Below are 18,542 nucleotides of genomic sequence, written 5' to 3' on the forward strand. Positions count from 1 at the left end.
ATAACATAGGTCCAGTCGTTTTTAGACATTTTAATGCAGAATATATAGTTACATATTTCAGCTTTAAAGTTGGACTGCGGGACTTTTGTCTCCCCCTCCTGGCAGTGAGAGTAATTACAACATTGTTGACACATGCTTTACATCCTAGGTTCCGCCGTGGCCTACTCTGTCGCTCCTGTTGTGGCTGTAAAACGTGGATAAATTGTTTTGAGCGTCACACAACCCCGCAAAATGACTCATTTCACTGTCAGAGTTTGATCCATTCGGTCCAATAACATCTGGAAAGTCTAGAAGAGCCACACGATTAAAGAGGTACTACACACTAAAATGTGTTTTTGAAATGTTCACTAAATGATATGACTATACTGGGATAAAACACTTCAATGCTGGTGTTAATATTGACATTGACACCAAATTTATAAAAACTGGCATTTCATGGGTTGAAAATGGCTCAACCTGTCACCTGCTGTTTAAAATCGGCCCTGAATAAGGGGGGGGGGGGGGGGGGGGGGCAATGCTGACAACAGAAATCCTCCTCGTATCTCCACCTGCAGCTCTTCAACTGTCTGTTCCTGCAGTTGTCAGCTGGTAAAATCTTGTTTTGAAATGTTTAATCGCGGTGTAACCGGAGCTCCACCGAGTCTGTCCCTTCTTGTCTGTCAGTTGAAGCTGTCCGCTGCTGGAGCAGAGCTGCAGAGCTGCGGTCTGACAGGTTCAGTAACAACTCCGGTTACACCATGATTTCATATTTTAAAAAAAGGTTTCACCAGCTGATAACTGCAGACACAGACAGCCGGAGAGTTAAAGAGCTACAGGACGAAATGCGAAATGACTTCTGGCTCGTTTAAATGTCGTTGCACTATTTGTCCTCCTATTATTATTATCCTTATTATTATTGTTGTTGTTGTTGTTGTTGGTATACATGTCACTGAGAAACCCCTGCCCTCCTGCCTCACACAGTAGTATGACTTACTACTATAACCTCCTACCTGTGGGTATTTTAGGGCTTAAATATACAACAATATTGAAAGCAGCAAATGTGTGCAAATTTAAACTTTGCTGAAACTGAGGACAACGACTGAAAGCGAAAGTAATTTCATGTTCATGCTGGAGCGGGTTGTTCCACTTTAAAAGGGGAGAGGGGTCATATCTGCAGGTTGAATCAGCGGTTTATTAGAAGTGAGTCCCGTTATGTCGTTTATAGAGGGATTTATTCTAGCTATATTATTTTTATATTAACACCTACTTACTTACTTATAGTCTCCCATAGCAAGACCTTTCTGCAAAGCGCTCCTGTGGACTTTTAATTATTGGTGCACATACAGCAGCAATGGTAAACCGTGCAGTCTTATATTTCCTTTTTATAGTGGAGGTTTTTCCAAAAGGTAAGACAAAAGGAATCCATAATTATGATGTGCGTTACAGTTGGTTTTAAAGTAATTTGTTGTGAGTAGGTTTAGTTTGTTTGTTTAGATCCCCATTAGCTACAGTATTGTAACAGTATTCTTCCAGGGGTCCCCATAAGTATTTTTTAACAACATTGTAATACTGAAGATGCATCAATACACACCCGTATTCATACTCACAATACATAACACAACTACTATGACACAGAACAACCGACCCAAAACCTGTCTAATACAAAGGCAACGATAGATCCATATAATCATTTCATCTCTTAAATAATTGAGAAAAGAAATCACTGAACAACTCAGTCCACTAAATCACAAATGAAAGTAGGATGTATTGCTCTCTATATCCAATTACATCTTCAAGAACAGAAAAAAACAGTCATGTACTTTACTACACTATTCCTTGTGTAAACAAATACAATCTTAACTTTTTGTTAAAGCATATTTGTTACTTCCTGAGGTCAAAAAACTTGCTAGTGAATTGTGAGAGTAAACCTAAAAATAACTGTGTATTTTGTCAATGACTTTCATTACATTATAAATCACAATGTTAAGCTGTAAAAATATATATATATAATAACCTCAGTGTCACATCTATAACTGTGATTTCTTTTCCTCCATGCAGGTCTAACATCTGTGATACAAACACAGCAGACTGTGATGGCAGCAGTAGGAGAAGATGTCCATCTCAGCTGTCAGCTCATGGAGTCTAGAGATGTTCTTCAGGTCACATGGCAGAAACTTTCACCTGAGGGGAAGAACAAGAATCTTGCCACCTACAGCAAACAATTTGGGCAAACAGTGAATCCTGGTTTTCAGGGGAAAGTGGAGTTTAAAGATGCTGGACTGCAGAACTGCTCCATAGTTATCAGGAAGGTGATGGATCAGGATGAGGGCTGCTATCTCTGTTTGTTTCACACGTATCCTGATGGTTCTCTGACAGGAAGAACCTGCCTCCAACTCTATGGTGAGGACTAGGGCTAAAACTTATTCTCACTATTGATTTTTCTCCATGAAATGTCAAAAAACCCAAAGAAATTTAGTTTAATATCAGATATATTCACATTTATGAGGCTGGAAACAGTGAATTTTTGGCAATTCTGCTGAAATCAGTCCATTAAACGATTAATCGGTGCAGCTGTAAGGATCTATCTGCATTATTAAAGACATTTCCATAATCATCAGTTGGATTCTGTATTTCCAGTATTAAACACATTCCTGCTGGAGAATTATCGTGTCAAAGCTGATGTCTTTGAAAGAAATGAATTCATGTGAAACAGTATTTAATGTCTTGTCTTTGCAGAGCTGCATGAACCCATTCTACAAATCAGAGAATCAAAGTCTACTGAAGAGACAGTTGTGTCCTGCTCGGCCACAGGTCGTCCTGCTCCCACAGTAACTCTGAATGTCCCACAACAAGACCTCTACTTCTCTCACAACAGCACAGTCAGTGTCACCAACACCAACGGTACAGTCACCGTCACCACTGCAGCTGTGCTGTCTGGTTTCCATCAAAACGGTGCACAAGTTGGATGTGCAGCACGACTGCTCTCAGTCCCTGAAATTCAGGTGTTTAAGACGATTCCTGCAGTGAAACTGTTTTCAGTTCTTGGTGAGAAACACTTCCAAAACCACACATTTATAGAGTAATAATTACTTTATGATTTTTTGTTTTTGTTTATTTTTCCAGGTTTTGATCAATAAAATGAATCTCATAACAGTGATTCAGTTAATGTTCACATGGTCTCCTGTCAGTAATGGCAATTTCTTATTTGATTCTTCGTTGCGTAATCAATGTTGTTTCATATGACAAATGTTCCTCTTTTTCTCAGATTCCACTGTAATCATTGTGTTTGTGGTATTGGCCTGTGGTTGTGTTGCTGCAGTCATCGCTGTCCTGCTTAAACGAAAATATAACAACAGGTAAGTCTTTCAGTCAATATCTATTGTAATACTTTTGTCTGAGTTAATATTGAAATGAATGTTTGTTCAGCTTTAACTTTTCTTAAATCCTTCAGTTTGTCACACAGGGACTCAGAGATAAATGAGATGAACCAGAGCAACAATGACAGACACTTATGAGTAACACACTTTCATACTCAGTACAAAACATGTTCTCTTTTTTGGACCATTAAGTACTTGTTTTATTAAAGAAATATGATACGTGAAGTGATGCAAACATGTATTAATTTGCTTTTTTCAGGCGCATTCAGACAACGGACGTTAGAGGATTTGAAGGTTCAAAGAAGTTACATTTGACAGCAAGGAGACGAAATTTATTAGATCACCACTTGTAAATGTAACTGAATGAGGTGGAATTCTTTAAACTATTTGATATATATTTGTTTATATATTTCCTCTAAAAAACTTTCTTTGAACAGTTCTTTTTTTTCATATGAATATTTGACTTGAAAAGTATTTGAATGATTTTAAGCTCAGCAAGAACTACTCTCATTCCACTTTGATATTTGCAAAACCAAACCACCTGTTTTATTTTATTTGAATTATTAACTTGTTTTTTTCATGTGAAAATGTTGTATATAATGTATACTTACTGTGTCTTATTTTTGTTTTTGCTCTGTTTCTGTCATTTGTGTAGATTTAATTTTGTTGCCACTGGAACATAGCTAATTTAATATCTTCAAATAGAAATTCTGTTTTTATGAATCTTCATGTCTAGAAGTAGTTTTTGGTTAAATTAACAGTGTTATTATAAGGTTTTAGAGCTGTGACAAGAAGCTGTGATGATTTATTCTCTTATTAAAAGACAAAACTGCAACTATCAAACCCTCATACTGTGGTTAAATACCGTGAGGTAAAACGGTTGGATGCAATTGCGCAACATGGACACCAGAGGTCCCACTGACCTCAAATGTACTGGCGAAGAGTTGAGGCGTTTTGAGAGATCAGGGAGTGAAATGAGGCAGCAGAAACTCGACGCTGGTCGGTCGTAGTTTTATGTAGTAACCATGGATTATTCTGCTCCAGTTTCACATTACCTGTAACGCAGGAACACCTCACAGACTGGGAGCCAAGCTTGTTTTTGGGAGACTGTCATCTGTCAGCGGGTAAGTTTAAAGTCTCTGCGACTTTTGTTTGACGTAAAATTAGTTTGGAATAACTTGAATGTTTAGTTTCCAGTTATTTCTGCCACTTTCTTACTTATTTCAAACTTTTTATGGTGACACTCCTCAGGTTGCAAAATCAGTGTAAATAGTAGATTAATAACTACCAGACAAGTCTATGAAGATGGCATCTTTTAAAACGAATCATGTTTTACTGAAAATAACATTTAATTAACAAGTTAATAATCTCATACACTTTTATCATTGATTTAAAGAAGAACACGTTTGATTTACTTATATAACTAACATGTTTTCCTTGTTGCACTTGTTATATAAGCTCTGCAGAACTGATGATGATCACCATGTTTTTGGGGCAAATTTCTTTGAATTTCATACAAATTATGTCAGTGTCTCTCATGTCACTTTGTAGTTTCCTTAAAACATTTCCATTAATTTGATGTGATTTATTTACATCCACATTCTTCTTCTTCTTCTTCTTCTTCTTCTTCTTCTTCTTGTAGTAAAGGTGTTCAGGTTTAAGCTTTTATTTCAGCAGACTTTGTTCAAGAAATCATGAAAAAAAATCCTCTGGAACTGAACCAGATATGGAGAAAATGGTCAGTGCACATCTGGATGGAGAGCAGATTTTATGAAGAAAGTTGCCAGCCTGGCTTCATTCATATTATACTCTAATGAATGAGTTTTCTCAACAGAAACAAACACTGGATTTTCTACAGATTATCTGCTTTTAAACTACAAATCCTTTAACAGTAGTTTTTTTGAAGTTGAAAAGTGATTTAACTGTTGCCCAACAGGAGCAGGCTGACTGTTTGAAGCCAGATGGTTGGCGCTGTAAAAGGGCAAATCACGCCCATAAAGCTCTGAAGTCTGTACCTCATGGTTGTGGCGGGTTTCTATTTCCCAGCAAGTGCACTTCACTTCACTTACAGAAACTGATCAAAGGGCAGTTTATGTCTGACCCCTGCTGTTTACAGTCAGATGCTGGAGTGGCATCTTTCTATTGTCTCTCCCGAACAACAAGAGTGGAGTTTTGCCACAATGTGATGCTTACAGCCAACCAACCACAGGGCTCGGCTGGTGTCTCAACACTCACACACCTTAAATGCCTACGCTAAACCCTCATGACTCATGTCTTCTTATCCCGTCATGCATCATCATCTGGATGCTGTAATTTCATTCAGGTTGGATCTCTAGTATCAATTTGGAAATCTCATGTGGAAAGGTGCTGTCTAGACATGAAAGTGGCAGCTTGTTTTGCTACCGGATGATTATGGGCTTACTGGAGGCAGGGTGCGCGTACTGTGGATTAACATGTAAAACCCCAATTAGACCCCAGGTGATGTTTCCTGAATCAGCAGCCGTTGTTGTTGATGCTTACACATCGCATCTACATGGCAACACATTTTAAAGCGAACTAACTGCTGTCTCAGATGCACAAAAGTGCCAAAGTGATGGCCGTTTACTTATTCACATGTTTGAATTTTGTAGAACTGCAACGATTAGTTGCTTGGTTAAATTTATCTGCAAATATTTTGATAATCTGAGTCATTATTTAAAAAAGAAACTGACAAATTCTTTGGTTCCAGCTTCTAAATGTGAATATTTTCTGCTTTCTGTGACAGTAAAATGAATATCTTTGAGTTGTGGACTGTTGGTTGAGACAAAAGAAGACATTGAGGGCATCATCTTAGGCTTTGGGAGACAGTGAACACCATTTTTCACCATTTTCTGACATTTTATAGACCAAACAACTAATAGATTAATCAATAATGAAAATAATCGTTAGGTACAGCACTAGAGTTTTGCACAGTGTAATCTCTTATGAAGCTGGCACAATGCCGTCATTGCTAATGTCATCCTCTGGCTTCATGTTTCTCATTACAGCAGACAGTGTGCCAGTAAGATGCAGCAACAGCCACGCTGACCAGCAAGTCAGAGTACTGGACAGCTGAAAGGAGTACGTCTGAATCCACAACTTTGATTCACACTTACTGATTGAACATCTGTTTTTTAAGTTTACTTAGCCACAAGCTGTCATAAGTGTTCAATGTTGAGGTTTAAAAGTGAGATTGAGGTTGTGGTTGAAGATGTTTAAGTTGTCTGACAGTGTTTGTGTTTGCAGCTGCAGCCTGGATGTGATACTTGGTAACCCTGCCTCTGTGTGCGATGTGTGGACTTGTTCTGCCCCTGTGTTTGCTGCTATGGATAGTAGGAACAGCTTTCTCCAGGACACAAGGTATGTTTTGCATGTAATTTTTTTTGTTTGTTTGTTTATTAAATGGACTGTAACTTCTTTTAAGAGGGTTTTAGATGCTTTTGAAGTTTCACAAGGCCTCAATGCCCCTAACATGTGTATAAAATGTTAAAGATTTAAAGTGATTTTACATTTAAAAAAAAACATGTGATGAGTTTATGAAATAAAGTATTTATTAAAGATTAAACTCCAGATTTCTTACATTGTTTACTTCTCTCTAAACTTATCAGATGGTTTACAGTTTGAGGCCCAAAGAGGGAAAAATGTGAATTATTTCACAAATGGCAAAAACTAGAAAAAGTCTAAGAAAGTCTCACAACCTCCTAAATTTATCTCATGACCCTTTGGAGGCCCATCCCCTGGACTAAACTACAAAAAAGTACCAGCTACAGCAGGAAAATGCTATTGAGGCATTGATGCACCAGAATCAACAATCTAATAATGTCATATATAATAATATATCAGTCACAAGAGCTGTTTTTCTCCAGAATGAGTACATTTACTTTTGATACTTTCAATACATACACTGTAAAGTAAAGGATCTGAGTGCTTATTCCACCACTACATTTTGACAAAGACAGTTATTTTACAGCAGGGATGGGACGCTTTTCTCTACTGAAGGCACCACTTTTAGGCTGACAACATTTCAACCTATAATCTTGACTAATGCAGCCTTCAACAGTCACATTTTAAGCTAAAGGAAGTTTAAATTTAATATATTTTCTGCACTCAGCTTCAATGAAATTGATATTAAGACAAGCACATAATTATTCACTAATATGTGATTTAACTTTGGCAATAATGTGGTAACACTTTAATTTATAAGTTCTTTAATTTTATACAAATTTCTTGGAGATTTTCTGTTTAATTTGCAGGTATTTAAAGATATCAAACAATATATTCGCATGTTAGACTGTTTTTTTAAAACACCACTAACAATTTATTGAGACTATTTTATGGATACCTTAGTTTCCTACTATTGTCCAGAACAGTTTTACAATTATTTACTAAAAGTAACTTCTGTTTAATTGTTAATTCTTTGGATATTTCTTTCAGGGGTTATGTAATTTAGTAGTATATAGGAAATGTGCTCATTAGAGTTTTTAAGAAACAACTTAATATGCTAAAATGTAGTTTGACAAACAAAACTGCAAACTGCAAATGGAGCATTTTCTGTCAGTCACAGAATAGTCAAGAATCTAACCTACTTAACACTTTTTTCACTTTTTTCCTACAATTTTTATCACCACTCTTTTCCTATTTGTTAAGTTTACTGTTAAATACCTGCAAATTACAAAAAAAACCTTTCCAGGAAATTAGTAAAAAAAATTAAAGAACTTGTAAAATGAAGCATTACCAATACTGTAACTTTAACAGTTATGCCAATAAACCTTATTTGTATTTGAAATCTGAATTAATTAACCTAAAAAAAACTTCAATGTCTATCCTGACTGGCTTGCTTGCTGTGTGTGTGTTGTCTCAGGTGAGGTCATGGCTCCTGCCAAACTGAACGCAGAGGCAGGTCTTCCCCTCCAGCTTGGCTGTAACATCACCACGCCGGCAGGCAGCACCATCCGGCAAGTGCGCTGGTTCAGGCAAAAGAAGATGCTCCTGGCGTACGAGCCACTTGTGCCAATCCGCATCAGCCGTCAAGATTCCAACGTGGTGCTGGCCTCCTCGCATGCCGACGCCAGCTACATCACCATCAAGAGGGTGCAGCATCAAGAAGAGGGCTGCTACCGTTGCATCTTCGATGTTTTCCCCGGGGGCCAGCAAGAAGGACAGACATGTGTAACGGTCACTGGTGAGTCCAGCTTTTCAGAAGCTCACCTGCAAGCCATTTCCTTTTCATTTGAGTCAGCAAGCTGTGTATTTATTCTGTTTTATCATATTTTTAATTCTCAATAATATGTTCCAAGATGATAAAACAGTTTTGTGTTTGTTTTGGGATTGTTGGTTCCTAGCATATGTTCTCTTTAGTAAGCAACTTTTGTTCTTTTTTCTATAAAAACAATAAGAATTTGTAAGTGTTTATTTGTAGAAGTCATCTACTGCAGCCTGTGTGCAAGATGTCCTGATCAGGGTCACACAGAGTGTTTATTTTGCTAACTAGTCCCAGAATGCCTTGAGGCAGGAAGTAGTGGGCTCAAGTCTGAACTCCAAAACAAGCAGGGGAGAAAGCCCACCCACCTAGCTTTCCTTTGCATCCTGTTGTTACCATTAAATGTGCACACACACACTTTTATTAATCCTCCTCGTTAACCCTGCTCCTGCACGCAAGCAACATCCCTGTGAAGTGTTTGACTGTACATTTTAATGCCAGCAGAAATAATCCTCTTGACAGATACTGTTTACAATCACAGATTTGTGCAGTAATATAAATAATTGGAACATTTCCTTTGTCACAGGTAAAGTGCAGCTGGATGGAAACAAGACGGCCGTGAGTGGGAAGCCGGCCACCCTTTCCTGCTGGTACAACCTCCCTGAGAGGGTACAGCAGGTGCTGTGGAGGAAAATAGCCGAGCAGGGCGACACCACCACTGTGGCCTCCTATAACAAACACGGCCAACAGAGCACAGATGAGGTGTTCAGGGGGCGTGTGAGTCTGAGCAAAACCCTGGCCAACACCGAGCTGACCATCCAGGAGGTCAGGACAGAGGACGAGGCGTGCTACACCTGCGAGTTCCACACGTTCCCAGACGGCATCAAGAGCGCCACCGCCTGCCTCTCTGTATATGGTGAGTGTGGTGACAGGGACGACAGCCACATTCATTCATTTTTAAAAACATAAGCATTAATGAGGCACTTTAAAGGAAAATGAAGGGATGTTATGACCTGGCCCTAGCACTCCACAGTTCATTGTACTTGAATCCTGTGTTTTCTATGAATGCAGTTGCATAAACAATGATATATGATTAATAACTGCTTCGGCCTTATATGAATCTGCAGGAAGAGTCAGCTGGAACACTTGGGGGGGAAAGTATTTCATTTTGTTTAGAAGAGTCTGGACACATTATTTAACAAACAATCTTGACACAAACTGGGGATATATTGTACTGTACACTGAGAGGAAATGTGCATCCCAGATATAGCTCAGGAAAAGGAAACACTGTCTATAAACAAACCACAGGCGGCCCCCGAGGTGAGAGTTACTGAAGTGGGTGATTAATCTACTGTCCTGACCTGCTTTGGAGCCTCGCCACAGCGATTTGTGTCCTTCGCCAACACTGACTTAATCCCCGTCCTCTTTTTTTCCCTTCAGCGCTGTGACTGTGCAGGGTTGTAAACCACAATGTTAAAGCAGTGTTATCTCTCTTAGACTTTTAGAAGTTGTACGCAAACTTTCCAACTTTCTGGAAGTGTGACTAGCTGTTGATCTTCCTCTGTATATTTGTGTGTTTTTGGAGTAATAATGTTGACAGAAGGGGGGTGTCATTGAGGGGAAAGGAGTGATTAATTTGGGTGAAAGCCCGTAGGATGAGTGGCTCACTGTTTCCTAGACACAAGGCCTCTGTGTGTGTGTGTGTGTGTGTGTGTGTGTGTGTGTGTGTGTGTGTGTGTGTGTGTGTGTGTGTGAGTGTGTGTGCGCACATACATCCATCTTCTAGCTCTGCTAACAAGCTTTGCTTTTGTCTAAACTGACAGAAAGATCCAGACACACACACACACACACACACACACACAGTGTTAGTAAAAGCTGCTTTGCCTCTGTTCTCTGTCTGGGTTTTGTTTCCAGGCCGGCCTGTCGCAGAGACTGACAGGCGATGTGCTCTGTCTCTCCGTCTCCATTATGAAGGCAGAGGAACAAATCTCTGCTTTCTGTTGTCTGTGATTGACAGGCTCAGACAAAATACAAACCGGCAAAATATCTAAAAGAAACCACAACATAAAGCTCATTGAACTTGGACTGAAAGTCACATTTAACATCTGAATAACATCTACAAGCAGCCACTAAACAATCTTTCTTTCTCCAGTTTTACCCAAACCAGAGGTTACCTATGTGAGCTCACCTTCAGGGGTCACCGAGGCCAACTGCACCGCCCAGTCCCGGCCCGCAGCAGACATCATGTGGAACATCGGCGGGGACAACCGAACGCTGGGGCCGGCCATTTCATCGGCCTACGATCAGGGTGACGGCACAACGATAGTGACGAGCACGCTGTTCTTCCAATCGGCGCTGCTCAATGACCTGTCCGTCAAGTGCATCGTGCACCACCAGGGTTTGGAGAAACCTCTCTCAGTGTCCCTCAACACAAATAGTGAGGAGTTTAAAAATCCTGTTCTAATGGGGTTTTTATCAGCATGATTGGTGTTGAGCTCACTGATCTCTAATCAAATTAGCTCACAACCACCTCGTCTTAAAGGCCCTGCACTGCAGAGTTACAGTTATTCTTAATTTAAGCTTGAAATTCTTTCATCTGTGCCACTAATGGAGGATTAATGCTAAATTAAATCAATTCACTTTTGGATTCTGGGTCAATTCTGGATGCATTCAGCAACCATGGCAATGTGTTTTGTTCCCAACTGCGGCAACAAAATGCTTTCTGCCTGGCTTCTTCTCCATAGCAACGGCAGCCGAGACCGAGTAGCCTATTGTTGTATTTCGACCCGTCTGCCATACAAAACTGAGAGACAAAAAAGTTATTTTAGTCAGAGATAATTATAAGCTGCTTTGATGGGGTCCTAAATCCTGTAATGTTGCAGTATGTGGAAAGTATTACTCTTCTCATATGAATTATCGTACCACATCATCTAACATGTTAAATCCAGATGTCTTACACTTACACGTTGTACTTCTGAAACATAAATAGAGCTTTGGCTTAAATTTAAGTGTGTGTGTGTGTTTGTGTGCCGCAGTGGCTCCAGCCATGGTTATCCTCCTCTCCGTGTGCGGTGTGGCAGTGGTCCTCCTCCTGTGCCTTTGTGTGTGTCTCTGCAAGTGCTTCATCTGCACTGATGGTGAGCTTCACTTATTTATTCTGCCAAGTTAAATTCACTATTGTCAAATAACTTGCAACAAGGTCATTCCTGTTCTCTTGTGGTCTTTCCGAAAGGTATTCAAGGAAGTGACGGTTGAGGGCGCAAAAGAGTAATTTAGAACGTTATCAAAAATACTGTTAGGAGAGTATCTCATTGTGGATTTTCCCTTTTATGGTTGCTAATTTGAATCTTCCAACAGGAAAAAGTAGGTGGAGAAAGTGAAGAAGAGGCACTTTGATCAGTTCTGAATAATCCTAACTGCGTCAGAGTTCAACAGAAGACATTGTTCTGGGATTGACTCGCATTTTAGGCACTTCTTTACTAAATAGTTTCCATCATGGGAGAAAACTCACTCACTGATATGAGGAAAAATGTTTGTCTTGCTGTGCTGGCCAAGTTTTAACTGCCTTTTCACATTCATTCTGGTTCATGACCTGGAACAGAAAAAATTATTTTATGAGCAAGATAACCTCGGGAAACTGATTGACGAAACATGCTGCAAACCTCATTTTGTCTGTTAAAAGTTGCACGTGAACACACCATAAAGACTACAGCTAACGGACAGCTGACTGACCCCCATATGAGAGAAAATAACCAGTCAGCCTTCTGTAAGATGAGGAACATACTAAATATACTACAATCTAAATCAAAATTGCCCCCTTTGTTAGACAACATGGCCGGGCAAAAAATGAGCCAAAAAAAGTATATAGTCTGTTTTATCGATTTGTTCTGGAGAAATTTCAGACAAACCTATCATAGGAAATAATCTCAGAAGAAGTGAATAGGGCAGTGTGTACATGTTACGGTAAAGTGACAGTGTACAAAAGCATCACCTAACTGCGAAATAGCTCACATTTCTCTGAAAACACACTCAAAGCGTCAACATGTGTCATCAACACTCCCTTGACTCCTGTTGACACCTTTCCCACAATCCTCTCCACCACAGAAACAGTCCAGCGTAATGTGGCATTTGGACCTCTTCCCACTTCCCCTTTATCATAAATTTTCTGCCCACAAATGAGAGAAGCATCTTAGCACAGGCAATGACGGAGGCCTTGGCTGACGTTGCCACTTCTGCTAGCCAAACAAAAGTCGTAGCCATAAAGCAAGAAAAACGGAAGTTGGAGGTGATGTGTCATGGTCAGGACAGTCCTATGCCTCCTATTGATTTGGCGACATTTTTGTGTGTCAAGAGAAAGAATTAATCACAATAAATTGATATATTTGTCATACCTGCATGAATGTTCAGATGTTTGCAAGGTTTTAAAAACCATTAAAAGGTGATGAAAAGTCTACAATTCCTCTAGAGCTATGCATTTCCTAAATAGACCTCATTCAGAAGGTTCCTCTCTCCTTCAACTTCTCCTTGCCTTTTTTTTCTTCTGCGATAAACAAGCAGAGGGCACATACGCCCGTTTTCCCTGATGTCTTGAGGATGCAAACCCACTGACACATTCTCTTAATTCCTCCTTTCCTTGTCACTTAAGATCCAAAATCAACAGTCACCCACACGGGTCACTCACAACAAAGCTCTCAGTCATGCTGTTGATTTAAGCGTGTTTGTGTTTTTGTCACATCCCTAACTCATGAGAACATCAGACTCGGTCTCGACACTCTCAAATACAGTGTTTGCATGAGATTGATAGCTTTGTGTTGGAGCAGGTCTGCGGCCAAATTTTGGCGTGGGATATTTTGAAGAGATCGCTGTAAAAATAGATTTTTTTCAAGGAATCAATCCCCTGTTTGCCTGAAACTCTTTGCCAAAGTTTCCTCGCTTTCCAACTCTGTGGATCCTGAGCAGAATAACAAGTGGTCGGGCTGATTGTGTGGAGTTAGCAGCCAGAAGAAAAGACCCTGTCTCTCTTTCTAATCCCTTGGACTGTGGAGGAAGAAGACAGACAGTAGGGGCCTGGGAGAGGGAGAAACAAGAAAAGAGTCCAAAGTTGAAAGCCTGCCCAGTTGATAACAACACTCGACTGTACAGACACACACATACTGTAGTTCATGTGCCAGGAACACAGGCATTTACTGTGATGGGACTCAGATTGCAGTTTAAGGGAAGAGAGCTGTGATGCACTCAGGATGCAAAGTGTCCGACATCCTCTGTTCATATTAGAGCTAATGTGATTCATTTTAGAGCTGAAATGATTAATCGATGAGCAGAAATTATTCTGCAACTATCTTGATAATTGATTATTCTCTAAAACCCTCATGCATTTTGATTGGGATCGTTGGGAATTAATCTGTCTTGGTAACACTCTAGCAAGCCAGCCATGACTTCCCACTAACTGAACAACAAAACTGGAAATCCTCTGGTGTGTAGTAGCTTTCTGAAAGGAAAACTATGTTGAGAAATATTTCAAGTGTCTGTGAAATGTTCGGCTGCAGAGAAACCCACTGAGGATGGTTTTAAAGAGTTGTCATGTCTATAGCTGAAGTCAAACCACAACCCTGTCCCAAGTAGGCTGTTGTGGTCCCTTCTGGATCAGTGGGCGTAATTCAGGCTCTGCCTGCTTCAATCTCATCTGGGAAGTTGGACCAAGGCCTGAGGTTCTTCCAGTAAAATGCTAAAATGTGATTTTTGGTGTGGCCTGAGTGGAAATGTACAGTCTTTAAGGTGCAGTGGTGGCACAGCTACAAGGGCAGGGAGTTGAACACAGATAAGCACCGGTCTTCTTTCATGAAAGCAAATGTTTTCAGTGGCACCTTTCAATCTGTGGCACCACAGGAAGTGCAGGGGAGTGACCATATCCTGTTCGGCACACAAACACGGTCAGCCTTTGAATCGTGAGGGAAGAACTGAGGGTAACACTGATTGCTCCTGGGGAAAAATAGATAAGAGGAAGTACACTGCAAAAAAAGAAGACCTCCACAGTGCTGATTGATTTTCCAGCTTAGTTACCTTGTCACTCTTGCTCCAATTAGATTTAGTCTATATGTGAGGATCCCATTTTAATGCTAAGTGAGCCGCCTCCACATAACTCACATTGCTGCCACATGTAGATTGAGGTGTGGCAGGGGCTTAATTACGGCTGTGGAATTCCTGCAGGTTTTTTTTTTTTTTTTTGTGCATGTGGTGTTTTGGCTCTGAGTGGGCGTTTTTGAGGACTATACAGACGTGTATGTGCTCACTGTGTTTATTTTTGCATTCTTGTGTGGGATATATATCAAGTAAATAAAACCTCTGCCCATGACATTATAACATTTTTGCAATAACATTGTTGGAAAACTAGGACAATGCAGACCGGTGAGGAAAGACTGGATCTGCGTGATTCATGCAAAAATGTGAAATGAAAAGTGGAAAGTTTCTGGTGGTCCCAGGACAAAGCTGACCAACTAACTGTGTGTGTGTGTGTGTCTCTATCTCTCTCACTCTCTGTCCAGACTGATTTGGAGCACAGCGGCCACCACTGCTTTGATGAAGGTCCAGCAGAGCTCTGAGCCTGACCTAGCTGCTCAGCACCGTGCCCTCCAGCTCAGTGTGCAGAGGACAGGAACAGAGCTTTCACAGAGCTGAGCCAACACTGGTGGTTCTGCTTCTATGAGAAGGGAAGGGGAGGGAAGATCTTGGGGACACAAATCACTTAACAAAACTGTCAACAGAACTAAAAACACTATTTAATGCTACAGTAGAAGTTACACTTACAGTGGATATGTTGCTTTGATTGATAAAATAGCTGTGAAAGGAGTGGAGGCCTGTTGGATCAGCAAGTGGCATCATGAGGGTCCAACAGAGAACTGAGTAAATACAAAACAATTTGGCAAAAGCAGATACTGAAGGCCCAGAAAGATTATCTGATAAGTTATATTTGTTTCTAAATACTGATATATGTAGCTTGAAAAGCTTTTTTAGTTGTGAAAGTATTTTTTGACTTTGTTGAGTAGCTTATTATTAAGCAAGTTAATTAAGCAATTAAATATATTAACCAATAGGAAAAAAAACATATACACTTATATATTAACATCTAACTGAAATTACAGTAAATTGCCTTATTTGTCTACTACAGCATACATATCTGCTATGTGCATCACTTATCCTGTGTTTTCCGTTGAGAAAAATCTGAAACCAAAAGGGAGAAATATATATTTTAAATGTATTTATTTCATGATGTGTCCGCTAGTTTTACCTTATTTTCATAACAGTAAATCAAATCTTGCAAAAAGCAATAACATGGCGTTCTATCATAGGAATAGCAGACGGTCACACTGAGCCTGATAGCATCCTGCTACACAACACATTAGCTTTCCTGCTAAAGTCTCCTTCTTATCTGACTTACAAACATGAACACATGTCTTGTCCTGCACATTAGCTGGTCAAACGAGCCACCAAACAAACTTTTGGGGGAAAAGTGCACCACTAACTTTAATTAGCAGTCTAGATAGCTAGATAGCATTAAACAGCATGTAAACATACCTGAAAATGTCACTTTGAACCTGTTAGATGCTGGTTTGGTTCTTATTCTTCAATACCACTGCTGACAACACGCTGTATATCCATGACATGTAGCTACAGCAGTGTTTACTTTGTCTCTGTTCCGTATGGTATAACACTGTTAGCCTGCTAGCTAATGTCAATCAAACAAGCCTCGGACACACCTTTCTCATATTTCCCCAAAGACCTTTTTTCTTAATCCTAATCCAAAACCATTAACAATACATTGAAAAAACATGTTGATGTTATTTTTAAATGCAAATGGGGATGATTAAATGTGATTTCATTTGGACTTTAATAGCACAGGCGTCACCATAAGGTCGTTATCTTTACAGTATATATTGTGCTTTAATGATGCATTCAGGACTGATTAAGTTCCATTTAAAAACAACAGAAATAGGCTTCAACAAATTCTCAAATAGTTTTTCTATATTCGTTTTAAGTGGCTGAAGTTAGACACATCCGCCACTATTACCTGACCACTACAGGGTCTTACATCACCTGAAAACCCTCTGTTTGTGGTTGTCAGTGACGCAAACTTTATGTAAACTGTAGTGGACAAGAGGTATGATTAAAAGGATGCCGTGCTAATTTTAAACTATACTCACAAGTTACAGGAAAGTAAAAATGATTACGAGGAATGATGCTAAAGTGAACCAGCCCTGTATGAGTCAGACTGAAAGCACGGTTTGAGGGAAGAATGGAAGGTTTGTTATTCATAGCTGCTGTGTCGTGTGGGACAGAGAAAGGTGGTTGACCTGTAACCTTCAAGGACTCACTGGTTAATACCGCCCAACCGATGCCTGTGTGGATGAGCCCTGCAGTTGTGAGTCATTGTTTTTGTGTGTATGTGAGACAGACAGTGAGAGAAAGAGGGTGTTTGCGTGTGCTGTTCTGCAAGACTGTGTGTGTTGTGAATGCGAAAGAAGTATATCTGTTTTTATTTGCATTGTTGTACAGTATTCATGACTTACAGAGCCGAACTATAGGGAGCACCAGTGTTAGAGTTTAACTTTATATTTGCAAACTTGGGAAAATATATCATAGTCTCATACTATGGGTCATGTACAGTATATATTATTTTGCAGAGAATCTCATTTATCAGAAAAAAAAGAAGCATTATATTAATAATTAATCTCAACGTTTACAGTTAAGTCACTTACAGTATCTGTATATAAAGATGATTATAAGGTTTAAATTTTAATAAATGTCCATAGTGACATGATAAAACTTAGCTGAAATACTAAAGCTGCTGTCCGTCTAATCCTGTCTTGAGTATCAACAGTGATATTTTCTTCTTTTTTTTAAAATAGTGTTCACCTTTCTTTAGTATCTGTAAAGTTTCCTGTGCTGGTGCTGAGATAAATGAAACTTAAGTGAGTTCCAAGTGGAAACAAATAAAATCTGAGTCTCTATCTTCTTTTGTTTCACTGCTTAAGTATTTTGCAGAAACTGCGTAAAAAAAAATCAAGTGTTTTCTTGCATATAATAGCTCAAAATTATAACTGAACTCTCTCAACCCTCTTTTTGACATTGTTGCGTAGTGAAGTGTGTATGAAGACTGTGGTTGGCACTGTAAGTTACACAGTAGAAAACCCATTTCCTCTGCATCCCACTCCAGTGACTGTACTATTTCATTCTCTAAACCCCTGCGAGTGGCATGTTTGCATTGTTGCTCTTTGCCTTAAATTGTCTATGACTAACCAATGCAAATATCTCAAGTTCAAAATAGCCTAAAATGAACTTGCATCCAGTTTCACAAAGTTGTTTCAGTTATTATTTGAGTGAGTCATTTGGTAAATCATGGATAAAATTAAAGGGTTTCGTTCCAAAATAACACCCCTGTCATTTGAAAAATACGTTGAAATTGGCTGTTTGCACACCAAAGACCACAAGATGTAAACTGCCTAAAAATAAATGTTTCAAGAAACAAAAATGGTGTGAGTGATTTCAGATTAATACTTAAATTCAGCCAGTTGAATATAAACTATTAATAGTTGTCCCAAAAAGCTATACACTTCTCAAGAATAGAAACAATACCTGCTCTCTCTCAAGGGAAAAAAAAAAGAAATTGTGTTAGATTCAGAAAGAGGAAATTGGTCTGTTTCTTTGACTTTTATCCAAATGGAATTTACCCTGTTTTGGAAATGAACTCCACCTGAATGGGACCATGGTAACATTCCATTGAAAACACCTTTCATCTATGGAAAGACATTTTTCCTTCCACAAACCTCAAAAAAGACAGGAAATGGAAAGTAGCTCCTTTGTTCCTCTGAGGCGTTGAACACACTTAAGTTGATTCTCTACGGCGATACTGATGTCATTAAAGCAAATAATTCAACTAATAACAAAAACAGAGGGGCTTATCAAAAGGAAAC

General features: G+C 39.3%; 2 protein-coding genes across 7 annotated transcripts in view; both read left to right on the forward strand.

Annotated features, from left to right (window-relative positions):
• Positions 1-17,579, forward strand: part of LOC137176905 (OX-2 membrane glycoprotein-like) — a 50,951-nt gene extending 33,372 nt beyond the window's left edge. The window contains exons 1-11 of one of the 6 annotated variants that reach the window (XM_067582938.1): positions 2,754-3,024; positions 3,245-3,335; positions 3,431-3,494; positions 3,616-4,480; positions 6,383-6,455; positions 6,621-6,734; positions 8,236-8,556; positions 9,161-9,490; positions 10,727-11,011; positions 11,610-11,711; positions 15,117-17,579. In XM_067582938.1, coding sequence (XP_067439039.1) covers positions 6,665-6,734; positions 8,236-8,556; positions 9,161-9,490; positions 10,727-11,011; positions 11,610-11,711; positions 15,117-15,121 — 1,113 coding nt within the window. In that variant the 5' untranslated portion in view covers positions 2,754-3,024; positions 3,245-3,335; positions 3,431-3,494; ... (1 more) ...; positions 6,383-6,455; positions 6,621-6,664 and the 3' untranslated portion in view covers positions 15,122-17,579. Of the gene's footprint in view, positions 1-2,753; positions 3,025-3,244; positions 4,481-6,382; positions 6,456-6,620; positions 6,735-8,235; positions 8,557-9,160; positions 9,491-10,726; positions 11,012-11,609; positions 11,712-15,116 lie in introns of those variants that run through there. The other 5 variants (XM_067582935.1, XM_067582939.1, XM_067582940.1 and 2 more) reach the window with 5 other exon arrangements.
• On the forward strand, positions 2,073-3,494 carry LOC137176725 (OX-2 membrane glycoprotein-like). The gene is made up of 4 exons (XM_067582608.1): positions 2,073-2,379; positions 2,716-3,024; positions 3,245-3,335; positions 3,431-3,494. The coding sequence occupies exons 1-4, from the start codon at positions 2,073-2,075 to the stop codon at positions 3,492-3,494; spliced, it is 771 nt and encodes a 256-aa protein (XP_067438709.1).
• Positions 17,580-18,542: the final 963 nt, after the last annotated feature.

Source organism: Thunnus thynnus, chromosome 24 (genome assembly GCF_963924715.1).
Source record: "Thunnus thynnus chromosome 24, fThuThy2.1, whole genome shotgun sequence".
NCBI classification, from domain to species: domain Eukaryota; kingdom Metazoa; phylum Chordata; class Actinopteri; order Scombriformes; family Scombridae; genus Thunnus; species Thunnus thynnus.